The 24131-nt window shown below is 55.2% G+C and overlaps 3 protein-coding genes across 8 annotated transcripts in view; 1 reads left to right on the top strand and 2 right to left on the bottom strand.

The window, feature by feature from the left end:
- IFT172 (intraflagellar transport 172) overlaps positions 1–348 on the bottom strand; it is a 38400-nt gene extending 38052 nt beyond the window's left edge. For both annotated transcript variants that reach the window (XM_004176677.6, XM_072926178.1), the window contains exon 1: positions 214–348. In XM_004176677.6, coding sequence (XP_004176725.5) covers positions 214–252 — 39 coding nt within the window. In that variant the 5' untranslated portion in view covers positions 253–348. The remainder of the gene's footprint in view (positions 1–213) is intronic.
- On the top strand, positions 214–7272 carry LOC100231911 (uncharacterized). Its single transcript, XM_030269758.4, has 9 exons — positions 214–554; positions 2126–2268; positions 2784–2911; positions 3795–3909; positions 4294–4366; positions 4780–4892; positions 5837–5880; positions 6775–6815; positions 6978–7272. The coding sequence occupies exons 1-9, from the start codon at positions 287–289 to the stop codon at positions 7133–7135; spliced, it is 1083 nt and encodes a 360-aa protein (XP_030125618.4). The 5' UTR covers positions 214–286; the 3' UTR covers positions 7136–7272.
- Positions 7273–9298: 2026 nt separating this feature from the next.
- FNDC4 (fibronectin type III domain containing 4) lies at positions 9299–20546 on the bottom strand. 5 transcript variants are annotated; one of them, XM_002191374.6, is made up of 6 exons: positions 20203–20502; positions 14489–14604; positions 13788–13992; positions 12847–12936; positions 11490–11623; positions 9299–10551 (listed from the first exon to the last, which is right to left on the bottom strand). In XM_002191374.6, exons 1-6 carry the CDS (start codon positions 20273–20275, stop codon positions 10516–10518), a joined length of 654 nt encoding a protein of 217 aa, XP_002191410.2. In that variant the 5' UTR covers positions 20276–20502; the 3' UTR covers positions 9299–10515. The 5 variants fall into 5 exon arrangements, with proteins under 5 accessions (XP_002191410.2, XP_072782289.1, XP_072782291.1 ...); XM_072926188.1 differs by having other exon boundaries at positions 10508–11090; positions 20203–20536; XM_072926190.1 differs by lacking the exon at positions 9299–10551 and adding an exon at positions 11099–11242 and having other exon boundaries at positions 20203–20527.
- Positions 20547–24131: the final 3585 nt, after the last annotated feature.

The following is a 24131-nucleotide window of genomic DNA, read 5'->3' as shown; positions in this document are numbered from 1 at the left end:
GCGGAACAGAGTAAACCCCAGCGGGCACACACGGCTCAGCAGGGCAGAACGAGCCCCAGCGGGCACGCACATCTCAGCAGCCACACTATAGCCTCAGCGTCGCCGCTATGCGCCCCAGACCGGTCAGGGCCGCTCTCCCCGACCCGGCCTGGCCCGGCCCGCTCCCCCGCGGCCCGATCCCCCCCAGCCCGGTCCGGTCCGGTCCGGTCCGACCTGCGGGGCCAGCAGGGTCCGCACGTGCCGCAGCTGCATCGCGCCCTCCGCCGGGCCCGGGCCCGGGGCGGGGATGGTCCCACGGGGGCGAGCTGGTCCCAGTACCGCTCCGCTGCCGCCGCGGGCCCGCCTCGCCCCGCCCCCGCTGCCGTGGCAACCCCGCGGCCTCCGCCGCGCTGACGTGAGCGCGTCGGGCCCGCGGGGACCGACCCCCCCACACCGGCAGGGATCGGCTCGGCTCGATCCAGGCTCCGCTATGGAGGCACTGCGAGCGGCGGGGCGCGCCGTGCTGCGGAGCCCGCGCCTCGCCCGGCACGGTCTGGGTCTCCGCCGGCGGCGCAGTGAGTACGGACGGGTGCGGGGTCGGGGCCGGGCATCGCTCCGGGCGGGGAGCCCGCAGCTCGGCGCAGTCGGGCTGGAATACGGCCGCTGCTTGCTGCACGGCAGTCTGAGGGGCCTGGAGGACTGGGGGGCGGCAGCGGCCGTAGGGTGGCCGGGTTAGGGGAGGCGAGAGGGTCGGGCCGAAGGGACCGGGGCACTGCCGGCCCGGGCACCGCAGCGCTGCAGCTTCTGGCCGAGCCCGCCCTGCCCCGCTCCCCGGGCTGTCGCCTCCTGCCCCACTTGTGAATCGAGGCCACACACGGCAGACGGCTGACGGGCCTGGGCGGCCGTGCCAGGCGCTGGAACACGCTGGACTGCATCGGGGACCGCCCCGGCCTCCGCGGGCCTTGGGCCCCTCGGGCTGCCGCGCCTGGTCCTCTGCCAGTGTGCCAGGCCGTGCTGTCTGCAGCCTGGCAGGATCCGAGACCCACCCATGGACACATCCCTGGAAGTGTTCAAGGCTAGGCTGGAACAACCTGGTCTAGTGGAAGGTGTCCTGCCTGTGGGAGTGAAACTGGATGAGCTTTAAGGTCCTTTCCCACCCAAACTGCTCCAGGATTCCATGACCCTGCAGTCACCCTGTGGCACAGGAGGACCATGTTTGGCTGTTCTCAGTCAGCTACCCAAGGCTTTGCTGGAGCAGCAGCACTTGCCCTGGCAGCCCTGGTGTACATGGGCTGTCCTCAGAGTTTCGAGTGATACAGGGTTCTGCTGCCTGGGGTGGAAGTCACTGGTGCCTGCATGGCACCAGGCAGTCTCCCTGATAGTTGTCACTTGTGCAAGAGTATGCTGTGCAAATAAGGTCTCCTGATTTCCCTGTGGGTTCAGATTATTCCAATTATGAGTTGGACCCTTCTGCAAGTGTGCCAGTAATACTCAGGGAGCAAATCCCAGGGAAGAGGTGAAAATAACCCTGAAAAGTATTAGCTTAGTGTGAACAGTACATATCTTGGCAATTCCCATCACTTTCTTAACAAAGCATCTGTGGTGCCATTGCTTCCCAGTCACCCCAGCTCAGATCACAAGAGCTGACTAAGCTGCTCCTGCCCTGGCAGCCTGCTGCTGCAGATGAGATGCCAAGGGGTTTGGCTTTGCTTACACTGGGCCAATCTGGGGATTTTGATCTGAACGTGGCAGTGAATGCTGCTGCTCTTCAGGTGTGCCAGCAGCTCAGGTAGCTGAGATGAATGCATTACAGAGAACATTTTGTTTGTAATGAAACATATGAGACCCAGGAACGCAAGGTTTTGCAGACAGCAATGAGAGCTGCAGCATCCTCAGCCCTGTGCAGATATGCAGGAGCTGTCTGTCAGTGCTGACAGAGCCTGGACTTCCAGGGCTAGAGAGCTAAGGCTTCAAGGGTGAACTGCCCACTCCTTCTGTTCCTCTTATGAGAGTGTCACAGAGCCAGGAGAATGTCCTGCTAGGGGCAGGAGCAACACTGCTGCTAGGAGCCATGGGTGGGGTGCCTCTGGCAGGACTAGCTGTGGGGCTGCTGGCACATGGCTTCTAAGAGCTTTTTTCTTTGCAGAGCTTCCTGAGAGCTGGGCCGATATGCAGGAGCCACTGCTTGAGGGGATGTGCTTCACCCTCAAGTATCTCGGCATGACGCTGGTAGAAAAACCAAAAGGAGAAGACATGGCTGCTGCTGCCATCCGCAGGATCGTGGCCACGGTGAGACCTGGTCCTGGGGCCCTGGTGTGTGGGGTCAGAGTCCAGCCCCTGCACTCCCTGCACTGGGAAGTGTTTGTGTCCTAGCCCTGAGCTCCACTGAGGGACTGTGCCCTTCCCAAGAGGAGGCTGGCATGCAGGAAGCTACTGGTGTCTGCCTGTGTGCTCTGAGGAAGCTGTCTTCCTGCAGGACAGCCCCAGCCACCTGCTCCCACACCTGAACTTGGCTGGGAGCAGAGCTGTGCCCTGCCATGGCATGGAGAGAAGGGTGAAGTACTGGGAGAGGTGGGGTCTGTCCCTTCCTGAGTGTGTGGCAGTGGAGTGAACAGATTTGAAGAGTGTTCTGTGCAAGGCATGCCTGATTGACAGACTCTGCTGTCCCATCCCTACAGCAGCAAGTATCCATGTGAGTGGTACTGGTGGTACTGTACAGAGTCTGCAGGGCTCCTTCCAGTGAGGGGATGAGGTGAAGACCCTTGCCAGGTTTGCAGAGATTGATGGTGTTTTTCCACTGCCAGGCACGAGTCGGAGCTCGCAAGTTTCAGAAGGTGATTCTTACAGTTTCTCCAAGGGGCATCTCACTGCAGGATGCAGACACTAAGGAGATGGTGGAGAACATCTCTATCTACAGGTGGGCATGTCACAGGTATGGGCTGGGTGTTCCCCAGCAGCTAGCTGAAGACTGATGGGCATTCAAGCAGCCAGGGTGGGCTGGGTCTTCTGTCAGCAGTACTTTCATGCTTAGGTCTTTGGCTCCCTGAGGCCTATGCCCTCTCTGCTGTGCTCCCAGCACTGCCTGAGGCTGAGTGTAGGCAGGGTCCCAGGTGGTCTTGAGTTCATCGGCCCATCCATGATCTCCCTGTGCCCTGCCTCTGTCTTCTGGCATTCAGCAGGATTTTGAGGCTTGTGATTGGAAAGCTCCACAGTTAGCAAAGGACTGCATGTCTCCTCCACTGCCATGGGACCACCCTTCTGACTGCAGCTTATTGGGCAGCCTAAAGGCAGTTACTGTGAGAACTGAGGTTGATTTCTCCTGCTGCCACTTGTCCTTGGCTGGGTTGGGTGTCTGTGGGTGCTGGGTGTGAGGGGCAGTAAGTGTGCGGTCTGGTGGCTTGATGGGAAGCAGAGACAGAACATCTCTTTGCTGCAAAATGTAGGTCTTAGCACCAGAGCTGATGTGCCAGGTCAGACATCCCTCTGCCTGGCCTCCAGCTGTGTCCTTGGAGGCAGTCACCTACCCTTCTGTGTTCCTCTTGTCCCAGTGCTCGAGTTCACACACTGGATTGGACATCAGAAAACTGCAGGGCACTCTGAGATGGCACAGGAGGGAGTGCCTTTGGAAGCAGTAATCTCTTACCTGCTGCAGGTACCAGACAGCCTCTGGCCCTTGCTGGGGCTTTGGGCTGCCTGGTCAGCTCAGGCAGGTGAAAACCTCAGGTTGTCAGCAGTGCTTGCTGATGTGCTGGGAGTGCAGCAGAAGTGCCATGCCGGGGTCCCGGACTGGCCTGACAGCTCCTCTCTGCCCACAGGATTTCCTACTGCACAACAGACAAGCTGCAGAACAAAGTCTTTGCTTATGTTGCCCAGAGCCAGGAGAGCGGGGCACTGGAGTGCCATGCCTTCCTCTCACCCAAGAAGAAGATTGTAAGCACTTACCTTCTGCTCGTGGCTCTGTGAGGTATGGGTGGGAGGAAGGGCCTGCTTTTTTTCCTTCAGCAAGAGAATGCCATTACCTCTGCAGGCCTCAGCTGGTTTTGGAGCCAGGGAGCAGGTGTGCTCATGTGCTGTAGTGGCAGGCAGCGAGCAAAGGAGGGATTTCCTGTCCCAGCTCCTAAGGGTCTGCTCTAGAGGGAGGCTGGCCCCAGAGGCAGCCGGACACAGAACTGAGCTCTGGCCTTCCATCTATGTGTTCTGCAGAGAAAAGAAGTGAAGGGATGCTGGGGGGGGTCTCGTATTTCAAGGCAGTGGGGTTATCCTGGATTGAGGGCCCAGGTGGAAGCAGGCATTCCCTCTCCTTCATGTTCACAGGCCCAGGCTGTGACTCTGACTGTGGCCCAGGCCTTTCAGATGGCACTGGATCTCTGGGAAGCAACACATGCAGGTAGGAGGAATCTCTCAGATGTATCTCTCTGCGTAGCTCTGGAATCAGTGTCTCTGGTGTGGGACCCTGTCCTGGGCTGTGTGGAGTGGAGATAGTTTGGTGCCTGGCTGGTGAAACACACCAGGCAGGGAGAATGTTGTCCTTATGGTTGTGTTCTCTGTCACTCCCCCATCTTTGGCTGTGGTGAGAGGTGTAGCTGCTCTCTGTGCTGAACTGCTGTACATTGCCTGAGCTGTAGCCCAGCTCAGGGCTGGTGGTACCTGGCCTGAGCAGTGACCCCTCACCCTTGTTTGCACCCTCCTGCCAGCACAGCAGGGATTCCCTGTTCCTGACCCACAGTTTTGCCTGTACATTCCCAGCTGGGTTTTCTGCAGGTTGCAGGCACTAACTCTGCTGCTTTTGCCCTGTCCCAGGCTCTAGGCAGAATCAGCCCCTTCACCCTTCATGTGTCTTGGAGAGCAGTGAGGCCGGCAGAGCCCATGAACCAGCCCCCCCAGGGAGTGCTGCCTTCACACACCACGTTGGGGTATAGTATGTGCAAGTCAGGCCCATGCCAAGGGCTGTCTGGAATTAGGGCAGGGACAGAGTGACCCCTCTGTCTGGAATTAGGGCAGGAACAGAGTGACCCCACTGCAGCTCCCTGCTCCTGCCCTCCCAGAGCCCTGCTGATAGCTGCACAGCCCCCATCACACATGGCAGCCTGATGTGAGGAGGTGCACTGTGCTGTGTGGCTCACACAGCAGATGCAGTTCCTTGGTGTCTGTGCTGCAGGAGCTCTGCTGTCAGGCCCAGCACTGCTGCAGCCTCAGCCCTGCTCTGTTGGGCCGGTCACACAGGGACCTGGGCTGCACACCTGGTTTCATGGCTGGGGTGAGAGCTGCCTCTGAAGCAGAGGATCCTTGGATCATCATCCTACCAGCCTGGGCAAAGGTTCAGCCCAGCCCATCTGCACTGCACCTCCTGCATGGTCACAGCAACTGAAGCATTGTCATACTAGTCTCACTATGTCCCTGTCTGGGAACTTCTGGATACTTGGTCCTTGGCCTCATGCTTCTAGTATGAGTCCAGCCTGGCAGTGCTTGGGGTTGTACCTGTGTGCAGCCTGCTTCTCGTAATCTCTGCGTGCCCCTCCAGCTGTAGGGTGTGCCCACCCACCACTGTCCCTGGGCAGAGGTGCGCTGTGCCAACAGCTCTGTGAGTGTGGTCTATGCTTACAGCTTGTGTTTGGGGCCTTGCACCTGGAGGGGACATGGGACAAGCTATGGCATGTCTGTCCCTGTGTGCCCAAGCCCAGAGGGTTCTGGTAGCCCAGCACTCCAGTCTTTGCTTTGCTGCTTGTGGGAAACCTTTGTACTGTGCCTGGGCAGTGACTGTTTTGTGAAGGGGCCAGAGCAGCCCGGCCTCACTCCTGGCAGAGACCTGCCCATGCAGTGAGATGTCATGGAGGGTTTTTGTTTGTTTGCTTGCCAGGAGGAGGAGGAGGAAGATGATAATGTCAATGAAACCTTATCTGGGTAGGTGGTGAGCTGCTGCTTCTATTCAGGGATCTCTCTGATGAACCCTGTCTTGTCTCCTCTGTGCCCCATGCAAGGGGAGCTGCTCGGGCCATGGGCATGGTGGGATCATGGAGGAAAGCTGCATGGAACCAAGGGAGAAGCTTCCTTGTCTTTCTCTGCTCTATCCACTGAGAGCTCAAGTGAAAAGAGGGTTGAGCGGTGGAGGAACAGACCATGCAGTCCACATTTTGCAGCAGAGATTTAGGGTACAGATGCTGACTCCCAGGATGCACCCAGAGATGTTTCTTACTCTGTTTCTGCCAGTCTTTCCTGAGGCCAGCCTGTCCAGACGTGCCTCTCACATGGGATTCAGATATCCCTCTCCTCCCACTGATTTCCCTGGGGGTTGGACCAGGATGGAGGCCTGGTCATGCTGACTTCTGCATGGACTGGGGCTGTGGGCTAAGCTTGATGGTGTGTGTCCTGTGCTGGGGAGCAGCTGATGGAGCAGTCCAGCAGCAGAGAATTAACCTGCAGGTCTGCAGAAGTGCGGGTGGGCCTGTGAGGCCCATTCCATCATGGCTGTTCTCCACGGTAACGGCACCCAGCTGGGTCTGGCAGGTCTGAGCTTGGGCTGAGCCAGTGTGCATGCACAGACTGGAGCTGTATGGGTAGCCCAATGAAACACCACCCCTTTGGACATGGAGCTCCTGATGGGAAGGAGATAGGGCTTTGCAGTCTTGGGACAGGCTGGTCTGGGAAGAGAGCTTGGTAGCAAGGGGGCTTAGGGCCTTCTGCACCCCCAGTGCCTGCTGCTGCTGTGCCATTCCTGCCGTGCCAGGGTCATGAGCATGCTGTGTCCCTCAGGAGGCCATGCTTGGGGTATGATGGATGCTGTGTTCTCTTCCAAAGCAGCATGGAGGAGTTGGGGAGGGGACTCCACAGCCCAGCAGGTAAGTTTCTTCAGTGCTGCACTGGCTCATCCCCCAACATGTCCTCTGTAAGGCGGGGTGGGGGCTGATGCTCACCTGGAACATCTGCTTCCCCTCACAGGCTGTGCTGAGCTTCCAGCTGTGCACTTTATGCTCCATGTCTTCCTTTCTCTCCCTTTTCAGAATTAACACCTCTTGTGCCCCCATCGAGCTCTCCTACAGCACAGCTACTGTGCTACCGCCTGGGGCCACCCCCAGACAGCTGGACCGTGCTGGGAGGGGCTGGAGACTCCCCCAGCACTGGCACCAGGACTGCTGGCCCCAAGACTGCCCTGGGCTAAGCCAAATCTCTGCAACAATGGACCAGCCACTCAGGATTCACCCTGTGCCTGCACCTGGGCCAGCCAGTGCCTGCCCTGCCCTGGCACTGCCCTCCTGGCACTGGGGGCTGCTGGGACTGCTGCCACGGAGCGCACAGGCTGCAGCACCTGCTCCTTGTCCTGTGCCGCCTGCATGAACCGCCTCGAGCTGCAGCTGCTCCCAGCTTGGGCCAGGGGACCCATGCTCCTCGCTCTGCTCACTGCCAGGCCATGCAGGGCTGCCGTGCGTGCTCTGAGCCTGCCTGATGTGGGCAGTGTACACCCTCAGGGAGCAACAGCTCTTGGCCTGGAGCAGGCCTTTCCCCTGCAGTTCAGCCCCACACCCTCTCACAAGTGAAATGACCTGGTTTTTAAAGGAAAGCTCTGCCGTTAGAGAGAAATAAATGGAGTTTTTTACTATTGTCACTTGGGTTTGAGTGCTGGATGGGCGCCATGCATAAGCATGCAGGGTACTATGTCTCCTGCACTGCCTGTGGTGAGGGTTGCTGTGCCCCAAGCTCATGGAGCCTGAACTCCCACATCCTTCCTTGGCTTCAAGCCCTGAGGGAGCAATTCATCCTTGAGCTGAGGGCTGCCAGGGCCCAGGGTGCCTTTGTGACTTGGGAAGAGCGGGTTCAGGCTGTGCTGTACTGATGTCTTGAGCACCTGTGAATGTCACCTGCACTGATAGAAGCTGATGCTGACCATGCTGAGACCAGGGCAGACACAAACCTTGTGAGCCAGCTGCGCTGAAGTGTCTCTGCCCTGCTGCACCCCAGCTGTGCTCTACAGAGGCAAGCCATGCACTTGGTATCCTCCCTATATGGAACAGGGAGGCTGCAGCATGTCTGGTTTCTTTGGCAAGTGGCAGCTTGCAGCTGTGTTCCAGCCAAGCCCCTCACTGCTGGGTTCCTGTCACATTTCTGCACAGCTGTCCTTCTCAGGCTGGTGGCACTGAGAGCCCAGCTCAGCCCAGCTGAGCACTGATGGCTGGCTGCAGCTGGGGTGCCAGAGCCAGTCTCCCAGCAAGTGCCATAGGCACTGGGGAGGCCTGGGGTTCCATGGATCACTCAGGAGCTGTGTATGGTTTTTTTCACTTGAGGTTTTGCATATTGAATGTAGTTTCATGGCTTTTCTCCCTCAGCTGGAAGTAGAGAGCATTATGTAACTTGCTAGGGTGAGCAGGTCATTGTCAGGCCCTCAACTTCCAGCACTCAACTCTGCACTTCCCTGCCCTCCTGCATCACTATAGTGTGAGAAGTGGTGACTTTGTTTGGTTTGGGTTTTTTGGGTTTTGGGACTTTTTTTTTTTTCCAGAGGGAAAGAGCTTTTTCCTGAACAACACACCCTGATTTTATATTTAATATCAGACTTGTGTTCTTTTATTTGGTCAAAACCTCTGCATTTTGACTTTTTTTGCTTTTTCCTGAACAACACACCCTGATTTTATATTTAATATCAGACTTGTGTTCTTTTATTTGGTCAAAACCTCTGCATTTTGACTTTTTTTTTTTTTTTTGCATCTTCCCTAGGTCCTCACCTCTGCTACAGAGCCTGATCCGTTGATTCTTTGTGTGTGCCTCTGGCCTGGCTAAAAATCTCATGATAGCAGAATGTCTGCTATGACTTTCCAACATTTTCCATGGCACTAGAACATTCTTAAAACTCTTGTATTTCCCTGACAGCCCTAGTATTTCTAGTGTACCTCCTTAAAAAGAGCAAGCAGGCAAAACGAGGTGTTTTGTCTCTGGAGCTGTGGCCATGCTCCTTGCAGCCAAGGTCATAGCCCAGCAGCAGCTGCATCCCACTGCCATGGTGCTGTTGCTCCTCAGGTACCGTTCTCCTCACCTGAGCGGGGAGCAGCCCAGGCCCCTCTGGCCAGCAGCCTGTCAGACCCTGTCCCCCTTCTTGGCCCTGCTGCTGGGATGTGTCTGCTCTCTGCAGAGAAGCAGCCATGACATCACCCTCAGTGGGACAGCCTGCAGCAGCAGCAGCACGTCTCCCTTGAGGACCAGAGGGGTGTGAGGTGACCATGGAACACCTCCAGCTCTTGAACAGCATGCAGGAACACATCTCCTACGAGCCAGGACATGTGCATTCAAAAACTTGTACATGCATGCATGGACACACACAGAGACCTGAAGCTCTGATGCTGCCTTTGAGCCAGGATGCTTTTATTGAAAAGACCCTGCCACAGGAGTTGCTTATCCTGTCCCTTCCCCACCTAGTCCTGCAGCAGGAGCTGAGCAGGACCTGAAGGAAAAGTCCTGAAAGTGCTTTTACTGGGAGATTTATTCCTGGAAGACACTGGATCCTGTGATGCTTGAGTCCAGGGCTGCAGAGCCTGTCTGTGGCAGGCTGCAGAGCAGAGCACGGAGAGAGAGCAGCAGCCAGGGCAGCAGGGAGCCTCCTTGTTTCACCCCATTCCCTCCAACAGAGACCTTGCAGGCCTCACCACATTGTCTCCTCCAGGCAGCACAGGCACCGTGCTGCTCAGAAAGTTCTTGGCAGCTCCCTCAAACAGCCTGAATGTGCCAGCACTGAGCCCTTCTGGGGACATAGCACAGCCACAGCCATGCCCTGACCCTGCCCACTCCCCCAGCCCTGCGGGGCTTCCACGAGCACTCCCTGCCCCGCTGCAGGCTCTGTGGGCTGGCCAGGCACTGTGACAGCACTGGCACCTTGTCGCCCCTCGCGTCTTCGTCTTCTGCAGTAGGCACAGCCATGACAGGGTAGACTGGAGCCTGTTCTCCAGCAGCAATCCACTCATCCCCTGTGCTGGCTGGGCCCAGCCCCACTGACAAACCCTCCTACAGGCCACAGCTCTCCTGGCAGTGCTGGGGCAGTGCCTGCACTGCCCTGTTCCTGCAGCCCTGGGACCCTGAGGGGAGCAGCTCCTGCTCTCTGTAAGCAACTCCAAGGCCAAATGGGCAGCTGAGAGCACGGTCTGCCCCTGATACCGGGCAGGCATCCAGTGCCACAGCTGCATCCCGGGCCTTGGCCAAGACGCTGCACAGGGGCATGGCCTCCCCTCAGGCCACAGCCTCAGCCCATCACCTCCCCTTGGCTCCCTCCCACCCTAGCTGCTGGTGTGGCCCCTACCCATCCTCAAGTCATGCTTCCCCCCCGGGAGGGAAGGAGGGCCAGGTGTGGGATAGGCAGGGCACGCTCGGCATGCATGGCTTGGGAGCTGGCTCCGTGCGCGTCCGCAGACAGGTGCCCTCAGGAAAGCGGGAGTTCTGGTACGTGGATCGTCGCATGCTGAGTTCCAGGCAGCGCGCCTGGTGCTGCCTCTTCTTCCAAGGCCTGCTGTGGCTCTGGCAGGACACCTAAGATCCCAGACGGCAGAGCTGGTGTTGCACTTACACCTCAATGATATTGACAGAGGGAGATTTCTTCTGTGAGAGAAAAATCTGCTTTAAGACCCTGCTTTGCTGCACCCTTGGGATCAAACCCGATGTCAGAGCCCCTCAACCTGCAGCAGGCATCAAGACCAGCAGACCCCAGCAGAGTAGGGTCAGTTTGGAGTAGGGATCCAAAAGGAAGATTACCCTGGCAAGGGGTAATCAGCAAGCTGAAAAATCTGGAGGAGGGGAACTGGGGACTGGAAGTCCAAACAGGAAGTTTCCACTCCTGACATCTGCTGGAAACCAAGCTGTGGAATCAGTGGGGCAGTCAGTCAACATAGGGAGGAGAGTTCCCACCCTTGACAGAGGCAGCAGATGAGGCACAAGAAAACCCCTAACATATGGTCCCATTAGAGCACTGGGGCTAGAAATCACTGTCTTCAGCAGGTAACAAAGGGAGAAATGTCAGGTGCTGAGGGAACAGCCAGATGAAGGTACTGCTCCCTCCCCATCCACAGCCTGGCACAGCACTTCCATCAGGGTGAGGAAGGGGCTCTGGAATGACTTGTGTGGTGATGACCAAGAGCCAGCTGCAGTGAAGGCAGAAAGGGAGCAATGACAGACCAGTGCAGGAACCATGAGAACAGCTGCCTAGCACGTCCATTTGTCCATCTGTGCAGGAGAGGTGCAGCCTTGGAGGGGCATGATGAAGGCTCCATTACAGTCAGAGGTCAGGTACCACCTGCAGTGCAAGAGCTATCCTAGCTGTTACACCTTGTCGTCTCTTCCAGTGTTTCTCCTGCAATCACCCATGGGGTACACACACTTCCCCCAATGCCAGGGCTCACTGAACCCTAAAAAGTCCTCAATCTTTGGGGTGAGAGCACCAGCCAGGGTGTTTCCATTTCTGGAAAGAGCCAGACTCTGTGCAGGGTGCAAGCCCCAGCAGACACCACATGCCACCCCTGCTGCCAGCCGTCCCCACTCACCTTGCTCCGCAGCAGCCCTCCGCTCGGTCGCTCTGGCGTGCTGTGCTCTGAGGAGGGCTTTGTCTTCTCCTTGTTGTTGTTGGAGTCATTATCCTTGATGATATCGTATTGTCTGCAGAACAGGGCGATCACCGCTGCCCAAAGACAACTGGATGAAGGACTCCCTCACAGTGGCTACCTGCCTGCCCTCCCTACAGCATCCCAGCTGCAGGGCAGTTGTGCCCAGGGTTTCTTGGGGTGCTGCAAACCCACACCCTCACCTGCATCAGCCTGCACCACACCAGGTACTACTGCACGTGTGGCCAGGCCAGTTTCCTTGGGCAGACAGGCACAGATGTGGCTAAGGCCATTGGGCCACATGAGATGCTCAGCACTCACCAAAGGCAGATGCTGAGGCACTCAAACAGGGACAGTGAGGTCAGTGTGGGTTTTGGAGTGCCTCCAGCAAGCATTAAAGTTACTGACCTGGTGCTTATGACCCTCACAAAAGCCAGCCTTTGTCTTTGTAAACTGGCTGTGGGATCAGTCCCTCTATAGTGCTTTCACAGCATGCATTTCATGCAGCATGTCCCACACCTGGGAACCCTGAACACAGGAGTCTGGAGCAATGCCCCCAAGGGTGACCATGCTGGACTCACTCAAACCCCAGTATGTGTGTGGTAACACACAGGCACACACGGACCGGGCCTCACTCCTCCCAGCTGGCAGCCTGACACATCAACCTGTCCCAGGCGTAAACTACCAGCAACCATTGTGTATTTTTCTTCCAGTGCCCTAGGAAAGTGTCAAGGCCAGGGCAAGGAGAAATTTCTGCAAGATGCCACTACAAAATCCACATTTACTGGGAAGGCAGCAGGAGATCAATGACTTCCTATTCACAGCAGTTGTATGTGACCAGTCAGGAGCTGACTTACCTCCTAGGCTCCCATGCTCCTAGGGCAACCTGCTGCCTGCACTGGCTTTCATTGTGCTATACAGGAGCAAACCACCCACTCTGCAGCTTTAGCAGACTGAGGCACAGCCTCTACCAGCTAGTGCAGTAGTATTATCAGTCACAACATCTAAGGCCCAAGCAACTCAGTCGGTACTGTCAGCTGGGATGCTCCCACCCTGTAATTCCAAGTCCCATTCTGTCTGCTGCTCTTCAACATACACCAGGCCATTACTGCTGGGCAGTGGCCATGATTGCTCCTTTTACCCCACTGGCTCCAGCACATACAGAGACTCGAGGGACTGATGAGGAAGGGTGCCAGACCCTCAGCAATGTGCCTCTGTACTCTCTTGAGCCACCTCCTCTTTGTGAACCATGGATTGTACCTTTGCCTCAGCCTGCCAGAACACTGCTTGTGGCACTCACCTGCCCACATGAGCAGCACAGCCACAATGATAATAATCTCGCCTGTCTGTAGCTGCCGGTCTTTGTCCAGCCCTTCCATGGTGATGTCACCTGCAGAGAAGAGACCCCAAGCAGGGCTGGCAGCAGATACCCTCCCTCTACAGCAACACTGGAGGATTTGAGAAACCCCAAAGGAGAGAAGCACACTTCCCGCAAACAAGGAAGGATGTGGGATGACAGCCTGTCTGGGAAGAGGACATGCATCCTGTGGCCTTCCTGTGTCAGATAAATCATCCTTGCCACAAAGATAATCAGGGATTCCAAGGGCTTGTTTAGGTTCATGTATGGACTGCACAATGCATGCCAGTAATCACTAAGGTTTCTCTTTACACAGTGACCAGGGCAGGTCAGGTCAGTTTAATATAGAAGTTCTGAGGAAAGGCAGCCATCTGCTTGCCCTGCCATACTTAGGACCCGTCTCATGGTTAGTGCTGGAGACAGACTGCCGTGCCCTCTATGGGGCATAATCTCTTTTGGATTTCTGATTCTCTCTCATGGACCAGCATGTATGCAACCACAAGGCAACAGAGACATGAGCAGTAAAGGAGATCACAGTGCCCTGTCATTTGTCCTTGAGTAGCCTGCAGACTGGGAGATCTGAGTGTCTGTTCAGTACTGGCTTCCTACAGGCAGCAGCTGAGCAGGCCCCAGCAGCTGTCCTGGCCTAGCTGAATAGGTGCCAAGATCTGGGATAGGAGGGCTGCAAACCACGGCTTGGGGACATTATTGTGGACACGTAGTGGACACAACAGTAGCCCGTACAACCCTGTGTGTCCCCAGCAGCCTGCTGCTCAGTGAAGCACCTTCCTTACTGGTTGTGGAATCCCTGCCCATCTGCTGTACATGCCTCCAGGTGTGGCCCCACCAGCAGCACCTGGTCAAGTAGGAAGGAGGTGCCTCACCTTGGTTGGAGCTGTTGGAAGGCAGACGGTCGGTCTCCTTCAGGGTGCGGAAGTGGACACGCTTGCTAGCCTGGCTCTCCCCATACAGGCCAATGCTCTGCACCTGGATGATGTAGTCAGCATCCTCTGCCAGATCCCACAGCACACAGGCACGGTTGGTGGTGTTCACCTCCCGGATGAAGCGCTGCATCTGCCCGTCCTGCCTCTGCCAGAGGGAAGAGCTGTCACCCCCAGGAGGCTGCTGCCAGCTGCACCAGACACAGGCCCCCAGCTGCAGGGCTATGCCCTCACTCCTCCCTTCCCAGGCAACCATCCACCCCAGGGTGGGCCAGACTGGCCAGCACTGCCTATTCAGCATGCCTGCATGGCCTGAGAGCCAGGCACCTCCCTGGAGAAGCCACCATCACCCAGGGCTGCATAGGTGGAGCAAGGCAAGCAAAGAATGGTTGTATCATGGCCAAAGCAGCATCCTTACCTAGAGAAATCCCAGGGAAGCCATTGTAGGGACTACCCCCAATGTAGCCCACAGTCTTCTGCCTCCCACCAGGATGGCTCAGATGGGGCACCCTGGCAAGGGCTGCTCAGCAGCACAGATGTCCTCAGGCAGATGCCAGAGGAGCCCTGGAGTGCAGCAAAAGGACTGACATAGCAGCATGCTGGTAATCAGTGTCCCCAGTCCCCTGGGGACAGATCCCGGATACCTGCTGTAGAATGGCATAGCCGATGACCACATCGCCTTCTGGCACATCCCAGGAGACTGTGGCAGAGTTTGCCTTCAGCTGCGTCACAGTCACGTTGACAGGGGACGGTGGCCTGTCTGGGTGAGCCAGGCATGGACCGTGGGAAGGCACAGGAAAAAGGCAAAAGAAGATGTCTCAGAACAGACACTCAACCCTGCACATCACTATGGGGCCTCTCCAACACCTGCCAATGGCAGCATGTTGGCTAGGGCTACAGGGAGCACCCTACCTGGTGAACTCGTCCCCAGGAGTTCATCTCATCCCCCAGGAGTGGCACAGCAGATGGGGAAGCCTGAGCCCTGCCAGCAGCAACACATGCACAGCATGGTGCTTCCCGGGCTGACAGGCAGCTGCCCACTCTGTGCATGAGGAGTGTGCAGGTGCAGAGCTCTGGGGCTGTCCCATGGATGGGCATGCCACAAATGCCTGGCACACCACCCAGAACTGCGTAGGAAGTAGCCCAGACACAGTGATGGTATATTGATTGTGACAGAAAAATGGGGCACCTTGAAATAAACACACACTACTCAATCTGGGCACCTCCTCTGCCCAGAATTACTCCTTGCTCCAGGACATGGGAGAAGGCCAATGCCAAAGGCAGAGCTAGCTGTTCCAGTAATGCCTGGAAAATAGATCTTCCCAACATTAAGAGTGAATATATAAGCAAACCTTTACTTGAAAGCTTTCAAGTACACAATATAGCAAAAGTCGCATGTGGTATAGTAATGCTCCAATTTTTATAAGGTTAGTCAATTAGTATACTTATCATGTACTTATCATATGCTGTTCAATTAAAAGGTTAGCTGGTTAGGTAGTAATTCCTGGGGTCCCGCCCCACTGGAAGAAGTCCAGAAGTTTTTCTTGCCCCACTTTTCTTATGCCTGGTCCAGATTCTCATTGAAAAACACAATGTTCTTGTAGCTGGCTCTATTCTTGGAATAAGACTAAACAATATTTTTAGGAATGTATTTATAAGGTTAGCTTATTGTTCTAAAATGTGAGGAAAAGGATAGGAAAAGTACTAGAAGCTACAACCATGCATTAACAATCTACATAGCCACAAATATACAAAAAATACAAAAACCCAATAATCTTAGGCATCACCAGCAGTGCAGTGCCATTGGCTGCAAAGCTGGCAGCAATGCTTGGCCATTGCTGTTCTATGGCAAGCTGACCTGACTGATTCATGGTCTGCACCACTGTCACTTTGAGATTTCACAGCACTGAGAGGACAACACGATCCCACACAGTCCTGCACACAAAGCCAAATTTTGTCTGGAAGTTAGACACAGAAGCACGTGAAAGACATTGAAGCTGCTGTTTGTGTGTTCCCACTCCCCACATATAAGTCAGTGCCCTTCTACAAGCTGCCTGTGTAGCAGCTAGGGCTACAGGGTCAGCACTGGGATTTATATAGAAAAAGAGGTCCAGAGGGCACCTGAGAATAAGAGAAAGGACAACTGTGACACCAACAACAACCCCAGTTAGAGTGACTGCAAAAATGGTGATTTTTGCAGGCCAGCTGTTTAAGTGCATTCATTCACATCTGAATATACCCAGCTTCAGATCAAATCAGAAGAAGGCTGTGGTTCCCACTCTGAGAAATTCAGGATTGTGGTCTGCCAGGGGCAATTAAAACAGAGAGGTGAGCCCAGAAAATATGTTCTAAGAGAGACTCTGGGACTGAGGGTGTCTCTAGAAGTTTGACACACCACCAGAAGACAGGGTTGCCAGAGACAAGGACACCACAGGGTTCTGATTTTCTCCTTCAGAAAAGGAGTCTGGAAAACTGGAAAGGATTCAAAGATACACTCAAACATACTTTATCCCACAAAGAGTGTGTCTGCGTAGAGTTTTGCCTGTGGGGATCTGCTTCATCACTAACCTATGAGAGGGAGAGAATCTCTAAGCCTTGTCTGCATGCACACCCTGCTTGCCTACGAGTCAGCAGCAGAACAGGCTGAACAAAGGTGCAGACCCAGCCTTGTCCATTGCCTGGGTGTATGTACTCTGTTGGCACAGGAGCTGAGCTTCCTGTAGATTAAATTATAGAACCATTGTGGTTGGAAAAGACCTCTAAGAAAGATCATCAACTCCAGCCTTTGACTGCGTAACCCCATGCCCACTAAACCATATTGCAAAGTGTCACGTCCAGTCATTTCTAGAACACTTCCAGGGGTGATGAATCCACCACTGTCCTGGGCATCCTGTCCAATGCCTAATCACTATTTCAGTGAAGGAATTGTTCCAAATATCCAACGTGAAACTACCCTGGCACAACTTCAGGCCATTCCCCCTTGTCCTGTCCCTGTTCCCTGGAAGAACAGCCCGACAACCCCCCCGGATCCACCATCCTGTCAAGGAGTTGCAGAGAATGAGAAAGTCCCCCCTTGAGCCTCCTTTTATCCAGTTTGAGTTCCCCCAGCTCCCTCAGCCACCCACGCGACTTGTGCTTCAGTCCCGTCCCCAGCTCTGTTCCCTTCCCTGGACATGCTCCAGCCCCTCAATGTCTTTCTTGCTGTGAGTGGCCAGGATTTGAGGTGCCTCAGCAGTGTCCAGTACAGGGGGAAAATCACTGCCCTGCTCCTACTATCACACTATTGCTAACACAAGGCAGGATGCTCTTAGCTTTCTTGGCCAGATAATATTTAACTGCTGTCAACCAGCATCCCCATGTTCTTTCCCACGGGGCCATTTTCCATCATTGTCTGGTTTTCGGCCCCAGCCACGGCTGGGGTCAGGTCAGTTGCTCAGCTCACAGCCGAGCCCTGTCAGCCAGCAAACAACTGCCCCCTGCCTGGGCTGTCCCAGACACAGGCATTTCCAAGGGTGGCTGTACAGGAGGCTGCACATTTCTGCTTCTCTTTAAGCATAACAACAGTTGTCCTAGGTTACCACTAGTTAGGTTGCTAGCTAGGTTTGTGCTAGCAGACATAATGGGGTCAGAACAGCCCAATAATCCAGTGGTGGAGATTGGTCCAAGAGCTGATTTGATCTGCACCATCCAGTATGTGCCCTTCCCATGGCTTGGAAGCTATGACAAGCCAGAAAACCATTCGTCACAAGTAGCACTGATGTGTCTCCCTCTTTGCAACTCGTGAGTTTAATACCATCGATATGACCAGACCTTGCCAGCTGGCCTTGGGACAAGAACAGGACATGGTGCTTCACAGGATACATCCACAGTAATTAATTAGGTGGGGTTTTTTTACATCTAACTGAATTTAAAAAGTCCTGAATATGCGTGATAGGGGCAGTTTGACTACCAACCTCTAAGTGTACGTGAGGAAATTAAAGATGGGGTCTAACATCTCTGCGACACAGAAGTTTGTGGATGGAGTTTGTAGCAGCTGTCCAGATCTGCTCAAGAATTTTCTAGGCTTCTGCGAGGTGCCCAGTCTGTCCCAGCTGAAGTTTTCAGGCTGGGGCTGCTGAGACACTGCCCTGGGACTGAGCCACTTGATGATTTGAGAACAAAAGCACTGCACCAATTCACAAGCCATGCTGCTGAGTCCACACAGGTCTGACAAGTGCTCCAGCTGTATTTAGCCAGAGCTTGCACAGGCCCTGTGCAGGGACTGTCACTCACCGGCAGCAGAAGGGCGAGAGGATATGGGGGCCTAGCGGAGCCACAGTACACATGGCTTGTCGGTGCACCACACCTCACGCTCCCTGAGCACGCCTGGTGCACACTCTAGGCCAGCAGTCCTGGGCCTGTGTGACAGGAGACCTGCTGTCCAGGCTACAGTTCTGCGCTACAACAACCAGTGTGCCTTGATCAGTTTGATGCTGAATGAACTGCAGAAAATACATTTTTCAGCACATGGGATTTGCACACCCATCAGGAAGAGACGAGACAAGAAGCCTCAGAAGTCAAAATGTGAGAAGTTAACCCACAGAGCAATGTCTAATCCAAATCACCTCTGCTCTGGAGAGCAGCTGGGAGAACTGTGGTTTTTTACCCTGGAGAGACCACTCTGGTAAGATATTGGAACCTTTTCTAGTGCTTAAAGGGGCTCCAGGAGAACTGGAGTGGGACTTTGGAGAAAGTGACAGGACAAGAAGGGGATGGCTTTTCACTGACAGAGGCCAGGGTTAGATGGGATATTGGAAATAAATTGTTCCTTGTGAGGGTGGTGAGGTCTTAGCACGGGTTGCCCAGAGAAGCTGTGGCTGCCCCTGGATCCCTGGAAGTGCTCAAGGCCACGCTGGACAGGGCTGGGAGCACCCCAGTGTAGTGGAAGGTCTCATTGCCCCTCCCAAGGGGGTGGAATGAGATGGGCTTTTAAGGTCCCTTCCAAACCACACCATTCCAGGATTCTATGAAATTCAAGATGAGACCTCAAAGTTGTTACAAGATCTCCAAAGGACAAAGCTTTGCATATAATCCCCACATTGCATCTAATACTGTTCAGCCTGTTCTGCAGCTGAGCTCAGAGCAGCTTTGTGCCAAAGCTGTTGTCATAACGGTCTGTGAATGCAAGAGCTCCAAAAAGCTCTTCTTCACTTTTTGTTAAAGCCATATTACAAAAGAGGGACTCCCACAGAAAGAACGGTCACTAACTTAAATCCTAGCACAGGTTTTGTGCTGTCTGTACAGCAGTGTGCTCCTTTGGGGCCTGACTAAGGGGTGGGAAGAGCTGGGCTGTTTACAGGAGCTAGCAGCACTGCAGCCTGTGGCTGGACACTGGGAGGGATGGCCAGTGGGCAGTTGAAGGGATGGCCAGAGGGCAGTGGGAGGGATGACTGGTGAGCAGTAGGAGGGATGGGTGATGACCAGTGAAAGGGATAGCTGGTGGGCAGCATGGACATGGACCAGATATGCCATGCATCCCAGCTCCATGGGTCAGCAAAGGGGCTGGACAGATACCTTTCACGAGGGATGCTGGCACACGTGGTGCTGCAGAGGGATGAGGGACAGGACACGTCTCCACCAGTGCCCACGCCATCCTGCTGTGATCCAGAGAGTGGGCCACCCCTGCCCCCCCGGCCCATGCCCTTGGGGCTGCTGCTCAAGGGCACCCAGATGTTTGCCCAACTTAGTGCTGCAGCAGGGAGTAAGCACCAGACTGCACATCTAAAAATAAGTGGCCCCTTTTCAACACCCCTGACTGCATCTCTTCCTGAATCCCTCATGACAGAATGTGGCAGAACACGTTCAGTACTCGCAATTCCATTTGACATCTCCGTGACCTGTCGAGGGGCAAACACAGAGCAGCAAGCGACCGCTGACAGCGGGCCACGCCGGTGAGTCAAAGGACACAAGGACAGCCGTGACTCGTTGCACTGAGCTCGAACAGCGGCAGGAAGGGGCAGGATCCCCGTCACCCGGCCGGCCCCAGTCCGCCGCAGCCCTGAGCGTCCGTGCCCGGGCAGGAGCTCCCTCGGGGCAGAGAGCCCATTCCCACCCGCGGCGGGAGCCCCGGGAAGGGCAGCGCGGCAGCAGCCGTACCCCGGGGAGGGGACGAGGGCACAGGGGACTCGGAGGCCGCGGCACCCCGGAGGTGCCCGAGGAGTCCTCGGGGATCGCGGCAAAGGCCACGCCGGGGATGCAGCGAGGCCGGCGGGGGTGTCTGGCGAGGACCGCATCCCACAGCAGGGACGGGCGCCCGGCAGGGTGTCCCCGCCGGGCGGGAAGCGCAGCCCCGGTGCCCTCCCGGCCCGGCCGCACTTACTGGCTCGCACGAAACACAGGTCGCAGCCGAAGAGCACCAGGACCGGGCTGATCATCGCTGAGACTCGGGCCATGGCGGCGGGGCCTGCGGCCCGGCCGGGCGCGGCCCTGGCACCGGCCCGGCTCCCTGCACCGCGGGACGGAGCAGGGCCGAGCCCCGGCCGCAGCGCGGGGGGGCGGAACGGCCGCCGGGCCCGGCCCGCCCCCGAGAGGAACCGCAGCGGCTCCGGCTCCGCCTCTCAGCCGTGCCCCGGCGCGGCTGGCACTGCCCCCAGCCCCCCGAGCCGTACCCCGGCACCGCCTCCACCCTGTCCGCGGAGCCCCGGAACAGCCAGCGCCGCTCCCGGTATCGTTCTCCGGTAACCCTCAACGCCCCGCCGCGAGCTGCACACCCGGCAACCCCGAGCGTCCGCTCTCCCCGCACTGCACCGCCAGCAGTCTCCCGTGCCAGGTGTTTCCATGCTGCACCCCGGCAGCCCCGAGCATCCGCTGTCCCCGTGCTGCACCGCCAGCAATCTCCCGTGCCAGCTGTTTCCATGCTGCACTCCCGGTAACCCCAGCGCCCCTCTCCCGGCACGCAGGCACACACGTGTCCTGGGCCGTGGGCCGCCGGCACGCGTGGGGCAGGGAGCAGCACCTGTGTCGCGACTGCTGGTCGCCGACAGATGTCGACTTTCGAGCTGGTGCCCCCGGCGCACTCCCACAGTTCCTCTGCACCTGGGGGTGCTCTGACCCTCCGGGATGCTCCCTCCACACGTGCCTGACGACCCAGGCATGGGGTCTGCCCCATCCCAGGACAGGCAGCACTGGGTGTGCCTAATGAAGCAGTAGAGAAATAATGAAACGAACCCAAATCATCCTCCATTACCTTACAGCAGTAACCTACTACTTTCTGTGAGCAATGCAGACTGGAAGGAGGAGTAAACCAAGATGGAATCTATGGTTCCAAGGACTGCTAAGGTGCTGCAGCCCAGCTGTGGTTTTGGGCAGACTTGGGAACTCCTGAGGCTCCTCTCTGTTCAGCTGATGTCCTTGTCTGCAGCCTATGTTGTCCTACTGTGTAGCATAGTTGGACCCCAATGGTAGCTTAGACCACGCCCTGGATGAGATCAGCCCACAGAAGAAGTACATCGGTGCGGGCACGTGTGCAGGCATGGGCACAGACATCCATAGTACAGTTCCCCAGGGCCCCTAAAAGTCTTTACCTGGTCACTTGAAAAAGGCCTTTCCTAGTTACAGGAGAATTGGTCTGTGCTTTGAGGAGAGCTGTGGAAGACCAGCTTCCACATGTTGCCATGCGAAGGATTTAATCTGTAGTGCCTGTGTGCAAAAGGCAAGTTCCAGCTAAGTAGGAACCGAAGCTTGTCAGAATTTATATTAACATTGCAGCTGCATGGCAGGTGAGGTGATCAAAATGGTCCCATCTGCGTTGTTCAATGCTGCTTTTCAGTTGCTCTTGGCAAATCAGGACTGCCTCTTTCCTGTGCTGAGCTTCATTGTTGCTGCAGTCCACAGTGGTGAGGAGGAGTGTGAGCCTAATATTGCTTTTGCAGAAGAGTCCTGTTTCAAAGCTCCTTCTCCCTCTGTCTGCATTATGGGGAAGGAACTTCAGGAAAGCCAAGAGTAGAGCTGGCAACTGTAAAACTGTGACTGCACCTGGTTTTACAGGAACAGTTTGTCAGTTATGTCTTCTCTGCAAGGTCCCTTCTCACTTGGTCGCTGTGAGAAGCATTTGGTTATTGCAGAGCTAGCTGTGGGTGTTAATGTTGACTGCTCCATAGCCTATCTTTGCCACCAGGCAAGGATCCCTGGCTTCCCCAGCACTGCTCTGGCCTGTGCAGGGGTGCTCAGACATGTTATTTGAAAAGCTCAGTGCTATCAGTGTTCGGTATCAGTGAGCAATGCCATTTTTTTGATAGCAGGAACAGGTGGCCATTAGCACTGTGGGACAGTTTATTTTGCATCCTTCCCCCAAACTACTTAAAAGTGTTTCAGGCTCTATGTCCTTCCCCGGGGTTTCAGGGTTCAACCCTATTGCTTGTGCAGGTTGAGAATTATGCGGTGATAGGGGAATTTTGTGTCTGATCAGTGCTGGACATGGGAAAGGACATGCTGTGCCGCTTAGGACAATCCTGGGAATTCAATGACTGTGCACAGGCTGCATGGTGTGCTTTGGGAGCAGGTGATGGCATTTGTATTTCTGGGTTCAGTCTATAAATAATAAATACTGAGAGTGCAAATTCTCCACACACATTTAATTATCATTTGAGTATTTGGGATTTTGGCCAGGCAAAATTCAATTTGTAATCACAAATCAGGAACTAATGTATCCAATTTGTATTATATGCCTTGCACTACCTTGTACTTAGAAGTCAGTGGGGAAATCCAGCAGCAGCCTCAAGATCCCAGCCTCACCTCTATAGCTTGGCCTGCAGGCTCCGAAGTCCCAGCCTGCCCCTAGCAAATACGAGGTTCTGGGGGTGGTGCTGGCAGCATGAGAATGTGCTGCCCATCATGCAGGAGCCTCCTGTACCTGCATCACATCGCCCTGCTGTCACCTTCCTCTGCCCACCAGAGGAATACACCAGCAAGAACTCCCAGCACATCAGCACCTCTGCAACTGGGAAAGGTTTGTATTGATTCTGCCTGTGCAGAATCTGCCCCATACTTCATAGTGTATAAATGTCATTGATTAAATGAAACGGACAAAAGATACATGGGTTTTGTGTCCCTAATCTAAGCTTTAGTTAGCTGCTAACTGGTGTGAGGTGAGCATTCACAGATTTATGAAAGCATGACATGACCTGCAATAGCTGGGTCCTGACCTGGGCATCCTGGAGCTCTGTGACTGTTCCCCTCCTGGGACACAGCACTCTTGCAATTCTTTCCTCCATATTATGGCTGCTCCTTTTTCCTGCTCCAGAGTCTCCCATGGCTAGTTGTTGTGGTATTCACATGCCCTCTGAATAGAGAGAGACTTAGTTTTCTCAGGATTTCTCCTGAGAGAAGCTGTGAGAGAAGCAGAGAAAAGAGAATCAAAACAATTCTTACCTCATTCACTGCGCCCTGTTTGTGCCCATGTGGAATGTGGTCTGGAGATTGTTTACCCAAGGTGATTGCTTATTTGATTCTGGTGATGGTGTTTGGATTCACTGACCAGTTGGATCCACGTGTGTGTCAGGACTCTCAGGAGAGTCACGGGTTTTCTAGTTAGTTAGTGATAGTTCTTGTTAGTGTAATATAGTTATAGTGTAATATAGTTTAATAAAGTAATTAATTAGCCTTCTGAAATTATTGGAGTCCTGCACATCATTCTTCCTGAGTCAGGGACCCCAGGACTATAAGTTGTGACCTAGCTGTGCCTGTGGAAGCCGCTGGCAGCTGCAGCTGTGACTCAGATGGCCTTTTCCTGCTGAGCGGTGCCCCTCAAACGGTTGCTGTCTGGTCTAGAGGAGGGCTGGGCAGGGTGTGAATGCCAGATCAGCCCCTGCACCCCCAGACCCTGTCTCCCAACCAGCCCCATGCCTGCCCACCATGTCCTCTCTCCAGGGCTGTCTGCTGCTTCACGTTAGCTGTCTCCACATTCACTGAAAGGAAATGTCCAAAGTTGCTGTGAGAGTTCATTCGCATCCACTTCATCATGTCTGTGTGCTGGCTGCTGTATCCTCCATTTCTCTCTCATGGAAGTGGGAATGAACACACTGATTCCCTGTGAGGATAATAATAGTGGAGGGCAAGGGTACAGCAAGCCACAGACATTTTCTATAAAGCTGTTGCAGGGAAGTGCCCTATTGTCCTCAGCCAAGGAACAGGATCAGACCTGTCACCAGTCTGTGGATATCAGCACTTCATCAACACCTTGTGAACTTTATTAAATGTGGAAAGTCAATCTGCTAATAAGTAAACACACTAATAATTAATAACTCCTGA

Source organism: Taeniopygia guttata, chromosome 3, assembly GCF_048771995.1.
Source record: "Taeniopygia guttata chromosome 3, bTaeGut7.mat, whole genome shotgun sequence".
NCBI classification, from domain to species: Eukaryota; Metazoa; Chordata; class Aves; order Passeriformes; family Estrildidae; genus Taeniopygia; species Taeniopygia guttata.
This window is presented reverse-complemented; position numbering and strand designations above follow the sequence as displayed.

What these genes read in the sequence shown, in the direction of transcription:
- LOC100231911 (XM_030269758.4), top strand. Translation starts at nt 287, where the DNA reads ATGGTCCCACGGGGGCGAGCTGGTCCCAGTACCGCTCCGCTGCCGCCG. An exon ending in TACAGGTGGGCATGTCACAG is followed by an intron (nt 2,912 to 3,794) that starts GTATGGGCTGGG and finishes CTCTGCCCACAG; the next exon opens with GATTTCCTACTGCACAACAG. An exon ending in GGGACTCCACAGCCCAGCAG is followed by an intron (nt 6,816 to 6,977) that starts GTAAGTTTCTTC and finishes CTCCCTTTTCAG; the next exon opens with AATTAACACCTCTTGTGCCC.
- FNDC4 (XM_072926187.1), bottom strand. Translation starts at nt 20,275, where the DNA reads ATGGCCCGAGTCTCAGCGATGATCAGCCCGGTCCTGGTGCTCTTCGGC. An exon ending in CCTGTGTTTCGTGCGAGCCA is followed by an intron (nt 14,605 to 20,202) that starts GTAAGTGCGGCC and finishes TGGCTCACCCAG; the next exon opens with ACAGGCCACCGTCCCCTGTC. An exon ending in GAGGGCTGCTGCGGAGCAAG is followed by an intron (nt 11,257 to 11,489) that starts GTGAGTGGGGAC and finishes CAGCTAGGATAG; the next exon opens with CTCTTGCACTGCAGGTGGTA.